The sequence below is a fragment of the Gymnoscopelus braueri genome (genome assembly GCF_963280865.1).
Source record: "Gymnoscopelus braueri genome assembly, chromosome: 7".
In the NCBI taxonomy this organism is placed as follows: domain Eukaryota; kingdom Metazoa; phylum Chordata; class Actinopteri; order Myctophiformes; family Myctophidae; genus Gymnoscopelus; species Gymnoscopelus braueri.
In genome coordinates this window covers 28,990,077-29,014,806 of record NC_137608.1, presented here as the reverse complement: position 1 = coordinate 29,014,806, position 24,730 = coordinate 28,990,077, and the positions used below count along the sequence as shown (strand labels likewise).

Below are 24,730 nucleotides of genomic sequence, written 5' to 3'. Positions count from 1 at the left end.
TGATACTTTTACTTAAGTAAAACATTACAGTACTTTTTCCACCACTGTTGATGTTTTTAACATGACTGCCCTTACGCTACCTGTATTCTATGGACTCACTTCGTTTATTGTGAAAATAGTTTCTTTCTTTCATACATAAATGAATACTAACTGGTCACCACCGGTCTTTTGTCCAGGAACAATGCATACAACACTATCAACCAGTCCTCCTGGGTGTGTGTGTGTGTGTGTCTTCATTTTTGTTGTTCATACATTTCTAAGTGAAACACTGTAGTTTTGACTTGGGTAAGGGTAGGCTACATTATGAAGTAACTATATCAGCTGGTGAAAATAGCAGATCTGTGAGATTGTAGATCAATTATTTTCACTATCATTGATATTGTACACACACACACACACACACACACACACACACACACACACACACACACACACACACACACACACACACACACACACACACACACACACACACACACACACACACTTTATATTGGTAGCCAACCAAGGAACCTCTGTGGAGTTATTTTTGTTGCATTCGAATGGCTGAGATTTTATTTTAATGACAACTTTTACATTTTGTGCTGCAGATTGGGGCAAACATAGCCTGCCGCAAGCGGGTATATTATGACTTTGTCATTTCTTGTTTTCTCTCAAGTTGAGTGTTCTATGCTTATTCTGCAAATTACTTATAGTTTCTTCTTTCTTTTTTCTCTCTGCAAAACTTGGCCCCGTATTATCGCTGCTTGCAGCTATATTTATTATTATTTCTGTAGTCTTTTCTACCTGGAATTCCATGAATGTATGGATGATATTACTAATGTACTGACTAATGATTTGACAGTGACCAAAACACCCTCAGAACGAGCAACTTTTACAAAACTGGAAGTTATGTAGGCTAACAGAAAAGACGGGTCAAATCACAGTGGGAAAATGTTTTTTAGCTGTTGTACTTTCCTCCCCTGCGATGCTGGAGGTGTGATGATGCTGGAGGCTTGTATGTATCGAGCTGTTCCTGGGTCAGTGCCTGCAGAAGGGAGAGATTCTCCCCCCCCGATGTGTCAAAGCTGTTGAGTGGGAATCGGACGTGTTTTTTCTCAAGTCGCTTCCACTTAATGGTTCGAGCCCAGGGTTTCATGTCAACTCTCTCCGTCCCCATGGACTCTTCGACCAAAACTGTCATCTCCGAGTTTTTTGTTCTCCCTTTGTGCCTGTTGTGCCGTCATCGTGGTTTCACAAAACATTCACCTCCCTCAAGTACTAAAACTGCTATACTTTCTACGCAGATTGTGTTGCGTTGCTTCATCTGAACCTCCCTTTGATTCCCTTTCTTTTCCTTTATTGATAATTCTATTTAAAATTTTCTCCCAATTTAGTCGTTATGCCAATTCACATCTCCCTGTGTAGTGTGTATTGTAATCCCTCGTCAATGCTAACCCCAACAGTTGGTCCTAGGGAGAGCCAGTGAGGATTTTGACAGCAAATTTTGATATAGTTTTAGTCATAGTCTTTTGAATAAAATTCCATTTAGTTTTAGTCATATTTTAGTCCTCTGAAATGTTTCATTTTTGTCTAGTTTTAGTCGACTAAATATCATAAGATTTTAGTCGACTAAAATACAGTTGATTTAGTCGACTAAAATGTATTTTGGCGGTGCCTTGATGGCGTCATAATGGCTGATTTTATACTTGGTTGCATGCTGAAAATAGCCGATCTACAAGCTCACAACGCGTCGCGCTGCGACGCGTTGTGAGCTTGTAGATCTGCTATTTTCAGCATGCACACCCAATAGCGCAACCAAGCATAAAATGACTTAGTTCTACTGGATCTCTTCACCACACTAGTCTCTCTCTAACATTTTAGTCTAGTTTTTATTTGTTGACGAAATTGTCAATATATCTAGTCTCAGTTTTAGTCATCATAGCTTAGTTTTTATTTAGTTTTTGTCTAGTTTTCGTCAGTGAAAAAAGGTAGTCGACGAACATTTTTCGTCATAGTTTTAGTCGACGAAATCAACACTGCCACAGAGTATTCAAACCCACAGTCTCCAGGGACTTTACCCCTGCGCCACCTCCATTTCTATACTCTTCAAATCCTGACCTCACTCAGCTTTCTCCTCTCTCTCTCTCTCTCTTTTTCTCAGATATCTCATTCTACATGCCCATGCCTCTCTGCAGCTTGCCAATTTGCATGAGCAAGCCCCGGGCGGCAGATTAAATGTAATTTGTAATGGGATACACATGTGAAATAACTTTGCCAGCACTTTCTCCCTGCGGTACCTGTCTGTCACATCCTATGTCCTTTTTCAAAGCTACAGTATGCTCTGGCTGTATAACTCTATAACAAGATCTTTGGACCTTTTGTAGAAACCAGTCTCAAGCCTTACTGCCTCCATAGAGAGCAAGACATAAGACATTATTTGCAAAAGCGCAGTTAAGTGTGCAATAATCAGATTGTATACTACAATATATAAACATAATATAAGTATGGATGAAGCAAAATTTTACATTTGATTAATTTTTCAGTTTTAACGTTGCAGGTAGTGGGAAAAAAACGTTCATTTCAGTGAACGAACGATTTCGTTCACGTTCACGGCAATGATTCGTTCAAATGATTCGTTCACGTTCTCGTTCAGTAGCGCTATTTTCTAGTATAAAACACCATCGCGGGAGCGGGGTTTTTTACGTTGCGCATACAGCCCGCCCTCCCGTCCTGTGTACGGGGGGAGAGCATGGGGGCATGCACGATAGGGAGAACGTAACAGTTTCAGAAAACAGCAAAGAACTAGTTCTTTTGAACGAATCGATCATGACCGACACGTCACTAGTTGCAGGACAGATTACAATCTGGTCACCGTTTTGACTGCTTTTGACGATAGAGCGTAATAATTCGCATCCGAATGCATGTTGGCTAACTTTTCCTATTTTATGCCCTACTAAGATGCCTTCTCCTTATCCACATGTGCTCTGTGAACATCTGAGCCAATGCTTTGCAAGTTAAAATCTCACATTATTCAGGGCTCTCAAAATTTTTCTCCAATCAGTTGCGAAACAGAAACATCATTAAAGTTCTTCTTACTGTCAGGCATTGTAATCGTCACCTGGCAGCGTTGCCGTATTGACCAAGGGATCAGTTAATTCATCAGAGAAACAGAGGGAAGCGTAGGGCTTTGGTAAGCACAACGTGATAGCTCTTTGTAGATGGCTCCGCTTCATTACCTCGCCTCAAGTCTGTCTACCTCCTCGCCAACAGTCTGGCTCTTTCTTTTCTTTTTTTTTAAGAACTGTATTTAGATAGGAGAGTGTAGACAGACAGGAAGCTGAGGGCAGAGCGGGAATGACATACAATACAGAGGTCTGCGGCTAGAATCAAACCAGGGACGTTGTGATATGGGGTCAACACACTGTCCAGTCAGCTACCGGTGCGCCACATTGACCATATTCACTAGGCGGCGATTTTGCTCTTACTTGAAAGAATATTTCACCCCCAAAATGACTTTTTTGTGTGTGTGCCATTTTTAGGCCATAGCATTATGTTTCTCGTTGTGAAATTGTGAACACAATATCTCGGGAATGCCTTGAGCGAGTGTCATGGCATTTGGCACAAACTTGGACTCAAGGATGAACTGATTAGAATTAGGTGTTCAAAGGTCAAAGGTTAAGGTCACATGTGACCTCATGTCTGACCCATTCTTGTGAACGCGATATCTCAAGGACAAAGTCATTAGAAGTAGGTGGACAAAGGTTAAGTTCACTGTGACCTCTTAAAAACATGTTGAATTGAATTTATCTTCATTCCCTACAACTGGTTTGTGGAGGCAGACAACCACGATATAGTATTTCTAGTGTTCTATTCCATTCTAAATCACTCTACCTCGTGAAGCCTCGAATTCATGAAGATTTTCAGTTTTTGTCACACTCCTTCACGGTGAATTAAGAATCCAAAAACAACGAAAACAATTGACGAATGAATAAAATCGGAGACTAGGATTAACAGCAAAGCTATATTTGCTTTTGGATTCTTCATTCACCTTGAAGGAATGCGACAAAAATGAAAGATTCCCCTTGAATTCAAGGCTTCTCAGGGTGAGTAATTGATAGGGGAAAAAGTCATTTTGGTTGGTGACATATCACTTTATTGCTGGGTATATGAAGTCTGTGTGAATATGGTCAATAGGACGTCTTTCAAAGCATTCACAGGTTTCCAAGCTTCCATTCCTGAAGCCTAATTTATATTTAGTCGTGCAAAAGGTGAGTATGACAGAGTAGAGGTTCGACTTAAGCTCCTCACACTGTTCCCTCTCTTTCCGCCTCCCTCTCTTTCCGCTCATCCATCCCCGGCAGCCACCTGTTCCTGGTCTCAGGAGCACCGGCCATCCATCAAACTTCCACAGTAGCAGTCCATCCATGTAATCCTCTGACTCTTTGATGGAAAAGCTGTGCGATAGCTGTACTTACAAATAGAGCCAAGAAAAATGAAATGGCTTTCTTTCTTTTTTCCTTCATTGAAGTCCCAGAAAGTCTATTTGTTTTTAGAACATATATAGAGGGAGAGTAAACAGCCTCCATGCCTTCATGGTCGTCGTGGTGTTGTTATACAAAGGGTCGTGCGTATAGGGTCCAGGGGATTTACTGGTTGCTACTGTACTATGAATGTTACTAAGAAAAGGTTTTCACAAGACATTGATGTGTGGTTTCCATAGTCTATTAATTATGTACACACACACACACACACACACACACACACACACACACACACACACACACACACACACACACACACACACACACACACACACACACACACACGATCATCCGTCATGTGTTTTGGCCTATGTTTAAGCATTGACTTGAAGGGATAAAATATTACCATTGTATTGTTCCACTTTCCCCCATTACTCTCTCTCTCTCTGTCTCTCTCTGTCTCTCTCTGTCTCTCTCTCTCTCTCTCTCTCTCTCTCTCTCTCTCTCTCTCTCTCTCTCTCTCTCTCTCTCTCTCTCTCTCTCTGTTTCCCTTCTTCCCATTTCCTTTCCCCACATGACTTTTTACTACCGTTCTTTTTTCCAAGGAGCGTTGAGAGTATAATGGATCACCTCCACATCTTCACCTCCATCCAACGCAATGCTCTCTCTCTCTCTCTCTCTCCTGTCAGCCTCTCTTTTCATAATTGTTAAGGCGGAATGGAAAAATTCAACCCCTTAATCCTCTCCTCCCACCCAAACCCCGCCCTTCAATTGTCTCTGTTTACTTTTCTCCACACACACACACACACACACACACACACCACTCTCTTAATTCCATGCATGTGTCCGCTCACTTTCTCTCTTTCACCTTTTCCTCTCCCCCCCCTCTCCCTTGTGTTGACATTGTGGGGGGAAGTTTAATGGATCACCCATGGATCACCACACACACACACACACACACACACACACACACACACACACACACACACACACACACACACACACACACACACACACACACACACACACACACACACACACACACACACACACACACACACACACACACACACAGTTCTCTCCTCTCCCTCCTCTTCCACCTTGTCCTATAGTGTACCTCCATAACTCACTCGCTCTCTCTCTCTCTCTCTCTCTCTCTCTCTCTCTCTCTCTCTCTGTCTCTCTCTCTCTCTCTCTCTCTCTCTCTCTCTCTCTCTCTCTCTGCCTGCATGTTGACATGGGAGGGGGGCTCCAATAGATCACTCTGAAGCATGTGCACCTGTGTGGGTCTCAGAGGTATAACATTGTGTGTGTGTGTGTGTGTGTGTGTGTGTGTGTGTGTGCATGCACCCCAGAGAGAGACCGAGGCAGGCTCTCTGTTCAGCACATCTGTGACCTGCTTTAGAGCAAACACAGTAAAAATTGTCTGCGTCAATTTGACTCTGCCAGTGCACAAAAGGAGCCAAATTGGACCCGTAATTTACCGCGTACTCGCTCTCCCCGCCTCCTTCTCTGTAATTCACATAACCTGTAATTTCAATTTTTTTTTTTTTTTCCCGTATTTAAAAAACATTTGTAATTATAATATACTTTTCGTTGGAAAAAAAACAACAACAAAAAAGTCCCCCCCGAGTTGGCACAAACCACACACAGGCTATCATTCAAAAGGTGCATCGATAATGAAAATAGCCCATCGACAAGCTCACAACGCGACGCAACGCGTCGCAGCTTGTCGATCGGTTATTTTCAGCCAAAGCTTTCCCCACACAATAACAGACAACAGAAAAGATACTATAGGATTGAGCCCTTGAGGGGGACTCATGGTTACCCATATGGGAATTTAAGTGGTTAATGATGTTAACGTGTGCCGTGAGCAGAACGTGCTCTGTGCCTGTGCATCACTCAGTGGTCCCGTGCATCGCCACAGTATAGACGTGTTTTTTCCGAGGCACGGCCGTGGTCCGTGGATTACAGTACAGTTACAGTAACAGTGCAGTGTGGTGCAGGACGTTATAAATAGGCCTCTATATACATGCCTGTCCCAGCCCAACTGGGTGTCCTCCCGTGCCCCAGTTCTGTCTGCACGGGACACCTTGGAGAGCGTTCTGATATTCCTCATGCTCCGCTTAACATTGGAGGATTTTTTTTATCCCCCCCTCTTGGATGCTGGCTAATTTTTACTTCACTGTATTCCAGTTCTTTACAGTATGACTCCCGTAGCCAAAAAAAATGTACCTGCTATATATCAAATCGCAATTATGCCCATATGTGAGAGTCCCTGGAGATTTCTCAGCTCTCAGTTCCACATTCATTTTCCTTTGGTTTTTCTCTTTCTATACAGTATTATGTGGTCATTTCTCCGTATTGTAGTCTGTGGAATATTCATTACGCCATATTTGCACTCCTTTCCGTTGAATATCCATCTGACAAAGTCTCACGTTCTTGCAAGCACTGGGGTTTTCACATTATTCCTTTACCTCACCTACTACATCATAAACTCTGAATCTCTGCTCTATATCTATGTGAGAGAGTTGAGAGTTTTGTTGACCTTTGGTTTGTAAAAAGGCTTTTTAAAGCATGAATTGCAGTAGGATTCTGTGAACCGCAATGTTTGGTATGCCAGTCAAATCTATGTAAAAAATATGGGTACCCCCTTTTTTATTGCGTGAGGTTATGTGCTCATGTGCATTTTTGTATGGACTTGCAAAAATCCACTGTTAAAGAGAATTCTTAATTGAGTCATAGACAGACGAACAAAAGGAGCAGAGTCACTAACAGCCTTTTATCCAAGGTGCGTATTAGAGTATCAGCAGGGGGTGCTTGCAGATGACGACCCAGTTATGTCAGTGAGGATTGGCTCCTTAATTGGGTCTTTATGCCACTCGGCTTGATCTAGTTAATTAAGCTGTCAGAATCTCTGAAATCCAGAGTTTGTGTAACACACACGTACATTCACACCGACTCATACACGCACACACGCATACACACGCGCGTGCACACGCTCTCACACGTATCGTGACCCAACATTAACCTCCCCAATCTGTCCAATCTGCACAGTCCTGGCATGCATTGTATTTTAGTTATGTTAAATTCCCTACCGTATCGAGACCGTCCTAATCCCCTCCTCAGTGTGGTCTGGGTGTGGACACACACAGCAGGACATTGGGCCAATTTAGATATGAAATGTCACAGATAATTATTGTATGCATGACTACAAATCACACTAGAATTCAAATGGAAGGCAATGACAAATATGTCTGATACCGTCGTTGGCTGTCAAGCCTAATTTATACTCTGTAGTGCGACGGGTCGACGGTGTTGCTTGCCGACAATAACACATTTTGCAATGGTAGGAAGTTAGAGTTGCATGTAAGTAACCCCCCCCCCCCCCATCCAATAAGCCTGTATGTTTGAATGCCATTACTGCGAGCCACCCATTAAACCAGTGGTTCTTAGTGGGGTCTAGGTTTTTCTTAATACATTTTCTTTCTCTTTTTTTCCCGTTTATTAAAGCGACTTTGAGGAAAGCGCTATACAAATTGTATGTATTATTATTATTATTATTATTATTGTTGGGAGGGGGGGTTCCAGGGGGTCCCCAGCTAAATTAGTTCATATTGCATTTACCACTTTTTCCATATTTTATACTTTGGCTATCAAAAAATTGCAGATCTACAAGTTCACAGACGCGCTGTGAGCTTGTACTGTACATCTGCATTTTTTTTTTTACATTTTGAATTATTTAGAATTTTCTTACACCAACCTTCTCTTTTGGGGGTCCCAGGCACTAAATATTTTCAGATTGGGGTCCACGGCCAGATACATCAATTTGGGGGTCCGTGACATGAAAAAGTTTGAGCACCACTGAACAACACTGATGCAAAATGAAAAAGTGGGCTGTTTTTAGAACCGAGAGATAAGCATTGTAAGAGGAAAAGTTGGAGCTGGAGGAGTTTTTTTGGAAAGGTTAATGGGTGAGGTGCAGCGTTTCAAGTTGAGCGAGAATGAAAGTACAAAGGTTGAATGGAGAACGGAAATGTAGTTACCAGCACATCAAGACAAGAGAAACTGAAGAGGAAAGTCATTGTGTGTGTGTGTGTGTGTGTGTGTGTGTGTGTGTGTGTGTGTGTGTGTGTGTGTGTGTGTGTGTGTGTGTGTGTGTGTGTGTGTGTGTGTGTGTGTGTGTGTGTGTGTGTGCGCGTGCGTGCGTGTGCGCGCACGTGATGATAAAACGGTGAATAGAATAGGCTTTTTTAGTAAATGTAGGCAATATCTACCTTTCTTTGAAGCTCAGCTATCAAAGGATTGTTTAATCTGTTTTTTTTTTTTATTTCCTGTCATCTTAAGCAGCAAACCGCATTGTCACACACACACACACACACACACACACACACACACACACACACACACACACACACACACACACACACACACACACACACACACACACACACACACACACACACACACACACACACACACACACACACACACACACCATATTCATGTGTGCCGTTAGATTACATTTCTATTAACTCTCCTCGATTGAGTTTGAAGATTGTTGATTAGCCATTAATGGCCTTTTGTTACTCCACTAATGAATAGCTTGATTACTATTCTACTTATCACCACAATGGGCAGTGCGTGCATGTGGTGCACGTTCGTGCGTGGGTGTGTGCGTGGGTGCATGCACAGGATGATACAAATAAATCCCCCCCACAAACCCCCACCCCCCCCAAACCCACATCGCACAGCCAATTGTCTGGGGTGTGTTGTCTGGAGAGCTGAGGGCAGCAGAGACAGCGAGATAGAGATGGTGCTCTCTGCCAACACACACCTTTGTGCACCTCTGTTTCTCCTCTCCCTTATTGCTCTATCGTCCTGAACCACAGTACCTCCTGGCCTCCTCCACCTCTCCCATCTCCTCTTGTTTATAGCTTTTCCTGCTAAGCCTGCTACATTTTCTGCTGACTAGACTCGACTGGGGGTCTGAAGGAGAAGGAGTGGGCTAGCATGTGGTATATATAGCATGAAGTGAGCGAGCGTGCGCGCGTCCAATCTGCATGCATGCTGTCTGTGTGTGTGTGTTCGCTAATGGCAGCGAGCTTGCCAATTACGGTGACGGGCCCCTAGATACCAGTCAGAGCCAATAATAATGAGCAGGGCACATCTGGCAGAGTGTGTGTGTGTGTGTGTGTGTGTGTGTGTGTGTGTGTGTGTGTGTGTGTGTGTGTGTGTGTGTGTGTGTGTGTGTGTGTGTGTGTGTGTGTGTGTGTGTGTGTGTGTGTGTGTGTGTGTGTGTGTGTGTGTGTGTGTGTTGGGAGGGGTTAGTTGGGGTTTGGATGAGGACAGAAGGTGAGAGACAGTGGAATGGGGGTTCCAATTAATGCCTGATTTAGTTGCGCATCGTCTCACACTGAAAATATCAGATCTACAAGCTCACGACGCGCTGTAGCAAAGCACATTGTGAGCTTGCAGTTCTGCTATTTTCAGTTGCGAGACACCGGCGCACAACTGAGTATAAGGCGACGCTCCTCTCTGATCTGTCCTTTCCTCCTTTCATGTGTTTATTAGTTGAATCATTTTCTCCCTTTTGGTTATTCTGTTGTCGTTCTCTCTCTATCCCTCTCTCTCTCTCTCTCTCTCTCTCTCTCTCTCTCTCTCTCTCTCTCTCTCTCTCTCTCTCTCTCTCTCTCTCTCTCTCTCTCTCTCTCTTGTGTCCATCTGTAAAACCTTGTCCTCCGTCTCCACCCCTCTGCTGTCCTCTGATAAGCCACGTCCTGCTTGCAGCCTGCCGTGAAATGAACTGACAAAGCTTGAGGGGTTGAGGGTGGGGGCATCATAACACACACGCACGCACGCACGCACGCACGCACGCACGCACGCACGCACGCACGCACGCACGCACGCACGCACGCACGCACGCACGCACGCACGTACGCACGCACGCACGCACGCACGCACTCGCGCACGCACGCACGTACGCACGCACGCACGCACTCGCGCACAGGTAGTGTCATCACAGAGTGAGCTCTACGTATATAACCCACTCATCTGTGATCCTATAAGGATGCAGATAATATGGTTAATCACATGGATAATGCTCAGTGACGAGGATTATCAACACTGCGAGGATTCACGGCCATGCATGCGCACGTTGACACACGCACGCACACAAAGTAACACGCACGCGCGCCGCATACACACACACAATGAAAAAGCCCAATATCAATGCTCAGCTTTTGTGATGCTGGCAGTATTTAAATACTAGATTCTGCATCTTTGCCAAAGTTTTTTATACACTGTGTGTGTGTGTGTGTGTGTGTGTGTGTGTGTGTGTGTGTGTGTGTGTGATTCAGAGGGTAGTCTCCACAGATGCAATCTGACAGTGCCTCTTCAAAGTATGTCAAATGTGTTTTGTTTTCTTGCCATTTGCCATATTTATACAGTATCTCATCTGGTTATCTGTGTGTTCTGTGGTCTGCTACTGTTCAATTAAAAATAATAATACAGCACTAGCCTTTTCCCCCCCTTTTTTTTCTCTCCGTAGGTAGCACATAATGTACTGTTGGTGCTCGCATTCAGTGAAACTTTGCATTGTGAAACACTTTGCGCCGCTTCCCACTGCAGGAGCATACAGTATTATAGAAATATAGCCTATTCGTAATGGCCTACTTTAATCTATTTCAGTGGATTGAACACTACCTTTTTTCCCTTAGCTGCCTTGTCAACGTGCTTGTCAGTCAATTTGTACTGCTACACTCAACGCACATAATGGAGAATTCTAGAAAGAAGTTCACAAGGGGGAAAAACATTAAATGAGCAGGGAAGAGGCAGCATTGTGCTGGCCACTTTACTATTCAGAATAAAGCCAATCTCTACCTGCTTTTATCCACCACAGGGGAGGCTCCATGTATTGTAAAGATAAGCAGTTGAATTGTTAGGGTGAATAATCGGGTAGTAGACCGTGACTAATTGATCAGAAATGTTTCTACTTGATGAGAATCCAAGTCGTTCTCTTTGTGGACAGAGATAGATCCTGGACTCTTTTTGAACCTCTGGGGAAAATCCTATTACGGTTGAAGTGAAGTGGAGGGCAGGGGACAGATTGTGCGTGTGTGTGCGTGTGTTTGTGTGTGTGTGTGTGTGTGTGTGTGTGTGTGTGTGTGTGTGTGTGTGTGTGTGTGTGTGTGTGTGTGTGTGTGTGTGTGTGTGTGTGTGTGTGTGTGTGTGTGTGTGTGTGTGTGTGTGTGTGTGTGTGGTCACCAGTAATGTAGGATTTATATCTCCACCCTGCCATTATTTCAAAACCTTACCATAGTGATGAATCAAATGTGTGTGTGTGTGTGTGTGTGTGTGCGCGCCCACGTGCATGCCTGTGCTTGCATGTGGTCTGTAGGTGTCTGGCAGAGTGTGTGGCTCAGGTGATGCGAGGGAGGGTGTTATAATAACAGCTTCTCCACGGGGGGATGGCTTGATCCAATCAGCCAGTCTTTGTCGCACACACACACACACACACACACACACACACACACACACACACACACACACACACACACACACACACACACACACACACACACACACACATTGTATTTTGTTTGTGTTTTTTATAAAGTCATATTTTTTTGCTTGAGAATATTTTCCTTTTCATCTGCACAAAATGACAAGGCATGTCTGAACTGTCTCCTCAACACACAAGACTGACTGACTGATCAATCTATTGATTGAGTGAGTTTGTTTGTTTTAACCCATTAAGACCTGAGGCCAATTCTACGAATGTCTCCTAAATCCCAACAGTTTTCTGAAAAAACGTATGTTTCTATATCAGTGGTGCTCTAATCTCTCAAGAACAGATTCTGCTCTGCGTTTGAATGTCGGGGGGGTTCGTCATATCGCGTACGCACTGGCCTACAAGTGGGCGTGCCTTCAGATCAGGAAGCAGGCCGCGCTTTACCCAATCAAATGTAGTGGGCGGGATTTACGTGTCCGCCGATCCTTCCCCACTATATACAAACCGAAACTCATTTAACAATAGCGTCCTCGGAGCAGACAAAACCACGGAAAGATATTCACATTTTAACTTGCTCTTTCATCATAGAAACAAGTGGGCTTATAACCAAAACGATCCATGTTCTCTGGGAGAAGTGGTGTTAGTGTTCCGTGTAGAAATATTGTTAGTGGGAATGAAAACATAGTCGCACCACCGGAAGTGGAGCGCTGAAGGCAGACCAAAACCCTGGTTTCCTTGCGCACGGGTGCTACGTCGACTTCCTCCCAGAGCCAAGTGAGATAGTTAAAAACAGCAGAGGGCGCTGTTTTTCCTTTTCATTTGGCGATTGGTTCCCAGATTGGTGGTGCTCAAACTTTTTCATGTCAAGGACTGCCAAAAATATATTTATTTGGCCGTCGACCCTCATCAAAATATTTTGTTCCAGGGACCTTTAAAACAATATCTATTCAAAGATTTGTACACATTTTCATAATTTTTCTAAAATAGCAGATCTACAAGCTCGTAGCGCGGCACTCGGTGCCGTGCTATGAGCTTGTATTATCTGCTATTTTTGAATAGCCAAAGTGTAAAATAATTCTTTTTCAGCTCAAATCAAAAAGTGACACAGATACGTTCCAGGTCTTAATGGATTAAACCTTACTTAGAAACATATAAAGTACACAGGGAAAATGCTAACTCAGGAACTAACTATGAAGCAGCTACAGATGACAGACAGCGTCTGGGGATCCTCAGGACGATCAGGCACACAGATGGGCTTCCCGGGTGAACCAGCCCAGTGGGAGAAGGGAAAAGGGAGTGACAAGAGGCAGTCACTGTGACACTTTGGAGTAGTAAAAGTTTGAAAATCTATTCTTACCAGGTGAGCCACGGGGCAGTAAGAGTGTACAGTATATCACATACTGTAGGCTAAGTAAGGCTGGAGTCAGTTGTTGAAGAATAGTGCGTTTTTTTTTTACTTAAATAAAAGTAGCAATACCACAAGGTCAAAATACAATGTTAGTAAAAGTAAAAGTCCTGTATTCAAACTTTTACTTGAGAAAAAGTACTGCAAAAGAAAAAGTACTGAAAAAGTATTGGCTTCAAAATGATACTTACAGTACCAAAATAAAAGTACTCAAACTATTTAAGAAATAGCAGATACATGCTCACAACGTGTCGCATCGCAACACATAGTGAGCTTGTAGATCTGTTGTAGACCCAAGGCTCTTTGCCGCATGTCATCGTCATCATCATCTCTCTCACTGCCACTATCACAAATAAAGCAGACATGGCAGGGGAAAGAAACGGATCTTTACAAGAAAAGAAAAAGAAAAAAGTGTTCTTTTATCTTATAAGGATACAGGGAATAAATTAGGCTTTAATCTCTCTCTGCTCTGCTTGCGTTTCCCACTGTGTATGATTAGGAGTGTGTGATTGTGACCTTGAATTATTGGTTGCTGTGAGTGCACCTGTACTGTGGGCTTGTGTGCCTGCCTGGGTGTTTTGAGCCTGTTGTGCATGTGTGTGCATGTGTGTTTGTGTCTTTGTGATTGTGTGCATGATAAATCCATTCCGCCTCCTCTGTTAGTTCACACAGTCCTTTCGCAGGATCACAGTGGTTATTGTGGAAAAGTAAGTAGTTCAAGGCAATGTTAAAAGCAAAATTGAGAGAGCACACGCGCACACACACGAGCACGCACATGCACATGCACACGCACTTCAATGTTGTTGTACCATTGAAAATGCCAGAGTAAGCTTCTCAATATGTGGAGAAGCAAAACATGATGGCCAGGAGCAATGCCTGTAACCATAGCAACGTTTTATGCAGACAAAGACGTTGACTTCCATCTTCTGTAGGATTTTTTTTTATCTCATTGACAGCTACAGTATATGTATGAGTTTATCCATAAGGTTGTGATAAACCGTCACAACAGCAATGTGTCATAAGCTTCAACTCCTGATCAGTTTTAAGTGAAGCACATGAACCCTGTAGCGTCCCTATTCTGGGCCTGTCATAATAGGCGACTATAGACAGTCATATGGTGGAAATAGACGTTCTACGATCTCACTTGTATTTTGGGTTTAAGTTGTTAAGACCATGTTGCATGACAAACATCTTCAGTTGAAAAAAGTGCCAACGCGAATCATTGTTGCCACTTGAACTTATTTCTGTATACAGGTATAGGTCTAGTTTAGAGCAGAGCTGTTGAGAGAGAGAGAGAGGTATGACATTCCCACAGACTTTTTAATATTTAATATTCAATATCATTATATCATATTTCCTTATGCATGTCATTGGTTCCTGCATGCACGCACACGCACGCACACGCACGCACGCACACACACACACACACACACACACACACACACACACACACATACACACACACACACACACACACACACACACACACACACACACACACACACACACACACACACACACACACACACACACACACACACACACACACACACACACACACACAGAACATGTGAGTGTGTGCACGTGCCCCCATACACACACAAAACAACATCAGCAGTTTTAAAGTAGAACACACACTCCACTGAAGGAGAAAAGCTCCCCCTCTCTCTGCCCTCCTGCTGGTTCTCACAGCTCTGTTATGAAGCTTGAATACATTATTGGTTCTCAATGTAAGGGTCCAAATTAACCCTCACAGGTTGTTTTGTTTTTGAACACAGACAGTGTACAAATGGCGCAATTTGTACACTAGTCAGGGTTGTATTTATTTATTTTACAGTGTAGATTGCATTGGGATCCCAGAGATCAAAATCATATCAAATGGGGGTCCGTGTATCAAACTTGGGGTACTTAAAAATGTTGAGAATCAATGGAATATAGCATGGAGATCTTCATAATCCCACAGAGCCTGCACATTCTCATGCTACCTTTTCATCTTTCAATACTGTTTACCTAGCATGACTTAGCCATCAGCATCATCTGACATTCCATGTCTCCTACAAGGTGTACATTTAACTCTGAGAGTGTACAAATGTAACCAAATGGACCCATAACTCTCAGATTTTACTGTGTACAGTTTTTGCTCACCATAACCATTCAGGCCACTTTGCAGAACTTCTGAAGAGCAGGACTGCAAACAGGTCAAGCTTATTTTAGTTTGTACTGTACTGTACATACAGTATATTCAAGTGTGTTTGAAATAGTCTTTGCAGACCAGCAGAAGGACAAGAAAAGTTAGGAAGAACAGAAATACATGATTCAATTGTAATTCTTGACATTTTAAATGTATGTTTTAGAGTTATCACAGACGTCTCACACTTGCTGATGTGTTGAAATGACATCCTATCTGTAGTAAGAACAGACACAAATGTATGTAATCAAATATGAGCTAGAACCGGCGTACAGATCTTCCACTGGGGGTCACCTCAGATGTCAAAGTGATATTGATGGACATCCTCGTCTCGCATTTCTGAATGTAGGAATGTATTTGATGCAGTGTTTTGTCTTTACCTTTACCTCTACTCAAGGTGCTTTGGTTCAGCAGCCTAAAATGAGCACATTTCAAATGAAGACAAAACATGGACCTGGACAGTAGGCTACTGTATAACAACACAGATGTCTTGAAAGAATGACTCAGTTGTATTCATTATCATACAGCACAGTGCATATGGCATTTGAGCTGTGTTTGAGAAGTGTCTTTTTTCCGTAAGCTCCTATCCTTAGCAAACATCCCACCCACCAACGCTCGCGCGCACACTCTCTCACACACACACACACACACAACCACACACACACACACACTGTAACCTTTTCTCTCTAATGGAAATTGAAAGGTCACAACGCGAGTCACTCGAAATTGGAAAATTAAAAAGAAAAGAAAAGGTGGAAAAAAAGCCTCACGACCAAAGACTATATGCTCTTTGGTCAAAAGCTTTTCTCCCTTGCATTGCTGGACCCCAAAAGGTCAAAGATCACAGAGGGAGGGAGGGAGAAGCAGACCGTTTGAAGGAGAAAACCTCATATCAGAGGGAGGGGGAGAGAGAGAGAGAGAGAGAGAGAGAGATGAGAGAGAGAGAGAGAGAGAGAGAGAGAGAGAGAGAGAGAGAGAGAGAGAGAGAGAGAGAGAGAGAGAGAGAGAGAGAGAGAGAGAGAGAGAGAGAGAGAGAGAGAGAGAGAGAGAGAGAGAGAGAGATAGTGTGTCTTATAGGAGGCAGTAAACTTAAGAAACACGGAATTTCCTCTCACTTTCTTTTTTTCAACATCTGAGAATGCCATTTCCTAATGCAAAGGGTGGGGGAAATTAAACCATGTGAATTAAACAACGCCGCACAGACATTTATGTGTGCGCCGTAAGTTTTCAGACAGGCTGAATTTACGGGAGCGAGGACCAGTAAATACGGCACTCAGGAAATGTGATTAGGCCCGTAAATGAGCTCGTTTCCTTCTGTCCTACCCTTCAACCCAATGTACCTGAAACCATAGCTGAAGCATATGTTCAGCAATATGTCCTCCCCTCTCGGGTTTTTGAGTGAACGGGGTCAGATGTACTTTCTGTCCTGCCCGTCACTAATATAGGAGCTGCGTCAACTTGTTCCCAACAGTTTTCTGAAAAACTAAGGTTTCTATATCAGTGGTGCTCAAAATTTTTCATGTCAAGGACCCCCAAAATGATATGTATTTGGCCACGGACCCCATCTAGTTTTTTTTTGTTCCAGGGACCCCCAAGCAAAGATTTGAGTCAAAAAAGTTAACTTTAAAAAAATATATTACTCATTCAGTGCCAATGACGTCGCCGGACGTCACGTTTTTCATAAGCCCAGAGTGCCAATGACGTCGCCGACATCATAATAAAAAAAATGTTCAGAACCCAAGATATGATGATTTGAAGATTTGCTGCTCCATTCACTTTTTGTTTAACTTCTTACTGAAAAAGCTGTATCTCGGCTCCTAAGCACTTTTTTTTTTACAATGTATTTTTGGCCTTGGCACAGGGGTGATAAAGCCAGAAATAAGTTTGGCACTGAACTCTTTCACTGCCAGGAATGAATTAATTCATCCGTCTCCGGGCCAGCGAAAACGGCGATTTTACTGTACCTTTGAAAAATCACGAATATTCTCCGTGACCGCCGTCCTCACGGAGATCGGCTCATTACACGCACAGGGGTGTCGTAGTAGGAAAAATAATTGTCCGGTCGCGGACAATTCCATTCCAGAGCTATGGCCGTTGGAATGTGGCTTGTTTTTTGAAAAACAGCAGAAAAACAACAGAAAGCAGAGAAAAAATTACTTTTATAAATACTTTGACATGAAAGGTGCCTAGATTTTTTTTGTTGTTGTGATCACATGATTTCTGGGTGTGCTCTTCTTCGGTGGTGCTTGGATCATTCACAGGCTGCGGAGCTAGCCGAATTAGTTCGACACTGTAATTAGTGCATTAGTTCATTAGTTTGTGCATTCATTCTACACTGTAAATCCTGAGTGTCCATAAAGGACAGTGCATTAGTTATAGCCTGTCATGGCCAGACTAACATCACTGTGTAGATATTAGTACTGTACTGGCAGATTTTTCTGGTTTCCAGGCTACGGTTAGTGCATTAGTTCTATGCTGTACAACTGGTCCTAACTGGTCATTTATCTCTGAGTGTGTGCACATGTTTTTCTATATATATATGGATATTGTTACCACTTGTCATCAGATGCCAGAAGAAAGTCTTTGACCTTGTCGTTGCATCCTTCGTAAAGGCGTTTTATCTTTATTGAGCAAGTGAAGGCGGCGTGCAGGTGTTTTTCATTCCATGACTTGTACACGTTTATGCTCCGCCTACGCACCTGTCACAGAGAAATGATTGTCAGGTGTGCGAAAGACTTTAGATTAACTCTGAGAGTGTTCAAATGTATTCTACATTTTAACTTTAAAGTCTGTACTGCAAAAGACAAATGGATGCATCTTTACGAGGCGATAAATTAATGAATAAACAAATAAATCCATTATTTTAATTATCCTTTGAGTTTGAGACCTGAAGGTCGTAATGAGCCTGAGCATTATAACAGTCAGGAGGAGAAGTACAAAAAAAAAACAGCCTTTGTACTCAGTGGGTGGATGAGGTCCTCCATCTACACAGGGCTGATGTATTGTGTAGCACGTCCTTCATGGTTTCTCACAGGAATAGATTTTTTTCCCTCTGCTGTATCTGTCAAATGAACTGAGCATACACACTGAGATTTAGTGAAGCCGTTCATTCTGCAGGATTAGCACAACAATTCCTTGGTTGATGTTTGAGCTATAGAATCCCTCTTGTTTTTTGTTTTTTTCCCCAGATGATTTATCCCCTCACACACACACACACACACACACACACACACACACACACACACACACACACACACACACACACACACACACACACACACACACACACACAATCACACATACACACAAAGCCATCAAAAACATGATTAGGACAACATCCTATTACAAGTCCATCCATCCAGACTTTTTTCCCGTATATATCAGGTTCACGGGTTGAAAAAAAAAACAAGATTAGCACAATGCTAACGTAATCCTCCTGCTCTCTCATCTCATACTCTTTCAGTTGGTTGAAAAAAAACACCACATTCTGAGGCCTTTCTTGACTAATCTGTTTTGTTTCACGCTCATGCTGAGATTGGTTTTACTAAACAAGATTATAATACAATCATAAAACTCCTCAAGTGGTGGTTTCTGGGTTTCGACCGGACTGAGAGGGTCACGAACAAAGAACAACGCTGAGTAGATGATGGGGATAGACAGTCAAATTGTCCCTAGCCTCCATAGCAAAGGCCTCTGATGCAGATCAACAGTAGCACACAATATAAACTGAGTTCTATTGGTGCTATGTGACACTCAAGTCATTAGGGGTTCATGTGGTTATAAGACATTTGGAGTAATGCCTGCACACTTGTTCCATGCAAAACAGTTTCATAGTGACCGTGGCAACATTTTATTATTCTTCACGTCAAAAAGACTTGAAGAATAAAAAAAGACGGATAACTAGGTGCTATACAATAAGAAAACATGTAGATTCTGTGCCTTCTGCTCACCACTCTCTCCCTCTCTTCCTGCCAGGTGGAATGGTTGAAGAACGAGGAGATAATTGACCCAGCAGAGGACAGAAACTTCTACATCACTATTGACCACAACCTGATCATCAAACAAGCCCGTCTATCTGACACCGCCAATTACACCTGCGTGGCTAAAAACATAGTGGCCAAAAGACGCAGCACCACAGCGACTGTTATAGTTTATGGTAAGTGCGCGCGCATACTGTGTGTGTGTGTGCGTGTGCGTGTGCGTGTGTGTGCAGCATCCATGATATTTTGACCTCTGATAACACAAAGCAATTGCTATGGGTGCTCGTGTTTCATGCTCGCCATAACCTTAAACACTGAATTTTGTCATTTCAATTTAATACTTCTACTGCATGCATTATTTTTTGGCACAATCCGTTCTCAATGTAAATTAAGTGCAAATGCTATGCTGTGCTGATAGTGCTAATTAGACTTTTTGTTTTATACTGTGTTATTAGAAGCCAAGATACAGTACTGGAGGACATAACCATAAGGGAGCCCCTCAATATCAGACACTGAACACCATTCCCTCATCTCAATGTCTGCAGTCTTTTTGAGGAATTCTCTCCTAATTTTGTACAGTTTCAGTGATTTCAGCATTTTATCTCAATTATAAGCGTATGCGTATGACTTTTTTAATGGGACGGCCATTGCGTCCTTCACACCACGCTCTGTAGCATAAGTATTATTGATCTGGTTGGATGAAAAAAACGTACCACTTGGGTGTGTACCTGGCCTGGTCTATAGAGATAAATGTGACTTGACCCCCATTTGTGAGGTGAGTGCAAATCGCTTTAGAGAAAGACAAACCCTAAAGCGTCATGGAAATGGGGCAGATTTCATCAAGTTCAGCGTTTTTTCATTTGCAGGATGATGGTGCAATGATTAGGCTATTAGTTGTCATACATCTGTATGTATGTGTGTGTGTATGTATGTAGCTTACTGTGGGTCACTGTCCGCAACGTTAGTACATCAAAACACAAGACCATACCTTCTACCGTACATGCAATGTGCATCACCCCCCATTTCATTTTTGGAGCATGCCATCCCTTGATTATACTGTACCATGGTATGCGAGGATGAACGGCTACTGAATGCCCTCCATTCTGCCTATAGTGACTGTAATATCCACGGTAATATAGTCTTTCTCCAAATTCGCATAAGGAAATCACCATCCACTGTCTGGAAAAGCCTAAATCCACGAACACACAATGAGTGAACATTTTGTAATATGATATGATCGATACAGTTTGTAATGTAAGATCTATCTTTCAGAAGAATGTATTTGATTGCCAATGGAGTCAAATACATGAGTTAGTTCAGCTCTGTACCCCCAACCATTACTGTTGTCTATGTTGTGACTTCAATATTAAAATTGAGTTAAAATGGAGTTTATGTAAAAGATAAACTTTGCGATTGATAAGAGGCATGTTTTTATATTCATTCCATTTTGTGCAGAACACATGCTGCAGCTTGATTTCCATACATTTCAAAATTTTCTAGCCTCGGTCAGTTCTTATTTCATGGGTTTCATGTACGTTTGTGGATTCATTCTGAGGGCACCAAGGAAATGTCCTTTCTTTCAGAGTTTCAGAGTGTTCAGTGCATCCAGTTTTCATATTCAGAGCTGAATATAGAAGGCACACCGAAAGCACACCAGACAGACACTGGTGGAGAGGCGTTTTGACAGAGGGTCTAAACATTAAAGACGGAGCATAAAGGGGTTATGGCAAACTGTGACAGTTGTGGCCTGTTCAGTGATCTAGGTAGTGTTATCACACAGCTATTTGCATAATATGCATACCGTGCATTGTGTATAAAGTAGACGACCCATAAATTGCTGTTTTTAAAAGATGCAACATTGGCTAACGTTGGTTTGGGCTTGTTTTCTGTTTGCCTGCAACTGTAAAAAAAAGAAAAAAGAGGGAAAAAGAAGGGGAAAAAAAACATTTACAGATCCATTAAAAAAAAATGTTGTCATATGTTCCATGGTTTTACAGTGTCAACTTTATGCTTGGGAATGATTTACTCGGCACTGAAAGTCAGCATTTTTAGAATCCTTAAAATTACTGTACATTTAGAATGAAGATGAAGATGCTCCACAATATAGGCTATGCTACAGAAAATGAATTCTGTACGGAAATGAATGCCTCTCCATTCATTCATTAAGTTTACATGATACTGCAGTACAGTACAGTGGGTGCGCATGTGTCTGCGTGAAGACTGTGTGAATATTTTCAGTACACCGTGGTACATGATGAACCACATTTAAATGTAACTTCACTGCATCTGTATGCCTTGCCTTTCCTCATGTGTTTAAAGAGGTGGTGCCATGTTTTTGCACTTTTTCTGTTTTTCATGTGTCTATGAGGTTGATAGAACTTCATTAAGCCCCCCGGTGGTGTTTTTATGGTGTTTTATGTCTTCTCTGACTATTTGGAGTTTTTTCCTGGAGGCTGAAACCTTGAGGGTCAAATGTGCCAATAGAGAAACAGCGCTTTAGTGACATCACAAAGCCCACACCCTCCCCCTCATTATCATAACACAACAGGTGTGGGCATAAGGAGGAGGAGGGACTAGGACAGGTGGGTGGTGCTAAGGTGGTGGAGGAGGTGCTAAGGTGAGAACCAGGTATACTTAATGCACTGGTGGGTGTGTCTACATAAAAACAACATTTTAACACTTACTGTACACTTTTTTTTTGTTGAAAAAAATCCTTACATAATAATAATACCTTATGATCAGGTTTTAGGGTTGAAAAATATCATGGCACTCCATCTTTAAGCAGCCTGATCGCCAGAGAATTAGTATACATTGCACGGATCCAGTGCACGTCATTCCGTGCATAGTCGCCTAGAAACCCCGAAATTCCGTGCATATGTACGGCGAGTCCCACGGTGGGTGTAACCAGAAAAACCCGGAAGCAGAGCAGTCCCCACAACAAAATTTACGATTCTGTGCCTATCGGTACATAACTCAAACGGCGCTGAGTAGGCACAAGGGAATGTCGCAACGTTCGGGACGGCAACTCGCTCGCTTTAGCTCGCTTGGTGGCCCCTTACGTGGCGACAATTCCCTTGAGACTGCGCGCCTCCGAAATGGTTTAGTCACAATGGGGGAGATGCGAGGCGGCTATGCACGGATTTTCGGGTTTTCCAGTTGTCTATTCACGGAATTTCATAAACGTTCAAAGAGAACGTTTCCTCTGGCGATCGGGTTGGTTTAAGACCTGGAACGCATCTGTGTCACCTTTTGATTTGAGCTAAAAAGCATTATTTTACACTTTGGCTATTCAAAAATAGCAGATATACAAGCAGTGCCGCGCTACGAGCTTGTAGATCTGCTATTTTTGAGAAATCGTGAAAATGTGTGCAAATCTTGGAATATACATATTTTTCAAGCAAACATTTTTAACTCAAATCTTTGCCTCTGGGACCCCCTGGAACAACATATTTTGAGATGGGGGTCCGCGGCCAAAAACATATCATTTTGTGGGTCCTTGAAATGAAAAAGTTTGAGCACCACTGATATAGAAACATACGTTTTTCAGAGAACTGTTGGGATTTAGAAGACATTTGTTAGAATCGACTTCAGGTCTTAATGGGTTAACTATTATTTGACACTCTTCCAATCTGGGATGCAAACCTATTCAGATGCTACCTAGGACAGTCCAACCATAATATCCTCATAACCAACCACATCAATCAGACAGGCCAGGACCCATCTGGCATGTGTAATTGGCTCAATTGCCATGCCAACAAAGAAAGAGCCTTTGCGACCAGGCCTGGTGTTCCCTCCTTCACCCATGACCCCCGTCCAATTAAAGCCCACCAATCACACTTCAGCTCTAAATTAAAGCACTTGGGTGTTCCAAATGTCTAGTGCAGCAGAGTTACACAACAAAAGACTATTTTAAAGCATCTTGTGTAAGGATTGGAACTATATACAAACAAACTAAAAATAAATACAAACGTTGTTTAGAAAGCTTCGAAGTGAGAAGAAAGCACAAAAGAAAGCAATAGTTTGGAGAACAGCCTAACCCAGCTGGTGTACTTTGTTGTGTGTTTTGTCTTTAGTGCCAGTCCAGCATGACAGAATGGGAAACATATTTTGAGCTTCTGAACACTGAGCATTTGAACGTTGCTTAAAACAAACATACCTACACACATTTACGTGCACACACAAGAGTTATTTTTGATTGAAAACCGCATGCTGCGGGGGCAATAGAGTACTGTAGGTGATACACTGCAGTGAACACTTGTGTATAATGTGTTTATGTGTGTAGGTGAGTGTGTGTGGGGGGGGGGGGACATGTAGAGACTGGATGGATGGACACTGATGGTAACCTTACCAAAAATCGATTGTTCAATCTTTGGTAAACAATTCTCTGCTCCACAAGAGCCTGGATAACACTGTTGACAAGGAGAGGAGGTAAATCAGAGAGCAGAGAAACGGAACATATATTCTACGTACTGTATATATAGGGTCTGAGGAGAAGAGAAGAGAAGAGAAACAGTGAAAATAATGAAACAATGGAAGACAGTAAAATACCAGTGTCAAGAGAGTGTGGTAAGGGTCCCTCATGGCTCATTTCTAATTGGTCACTAGGAGAGGTGTGGGTAGTGCCCACTGGGCTATAACGCAGCTGTCAGAGCAGGGGAAATTAACTCAAACACATTTTCCTGACATGTCAATTAATTATAAGTTCTCTCACTCGCCCCATGCCTCTTTCTCTCCTCACTGTCTTCATTTATCTTTCTCTCTCGCTTTTAGGCGGTGTGAATATATGTTTGCCGGGGGGGGGGGGGGGGGGGGGGTTCACTAATTCAGCACATTTAATTTCATAACTCAATTAGATTTAATGTAACGGCAACGGTTAGCAAACTTTGACTGACTGATGAATGTACTTTGTCTTTCTGCCACAGTGAATGGCGGTTGGTCAACGTGGACGGAGTGGTCGGTGTGTAACAGCCGCTGTGGTCGGGGCTTCCAGAAACGCACGCGGAGCTGCACCAACCCCGCCCCTCTGAACGGAGGACTGCCCTGCGACGGACAAGCCATACAGAAAACTGGCCTGCACCACACTATGCACCGGTACGCCTACTCTACTCTACAGTCGTTCTCAAAGTAGGGTTCCGGGGACCCCCCGGGGGGTCCTTGGGGGGGTTCCAGGGGGTCCCCAGC

General features: G+C 42.9%; 1 protein-coding gene across 1 annotated transcript in view; it reads left to right on the top strand.

Annotated features, from left to right (window-relative positions):
• LOC308088979 (netrin receptor UNC5C-like) overlaps positions 1 to 24,730 on the top strand; it is a gene marked incomplete at its 5' end in the record, with an annotated part of 146,180 nt that overhangs the window by 72,321 nt on the left and 49,129 nt on the right. The window contains 3 exon segments of the mRNA XM_080433560.1: positions 19,545 to 19,725; positions 24,472 to 24,611; positions 24,613 to 24,640. Coding sequence (XP_080289686.1) covers positions 19,545 to 19,725; positions 24,472 to 24,611; positions 24,613 to 24,640 — 349 coding nt within the window.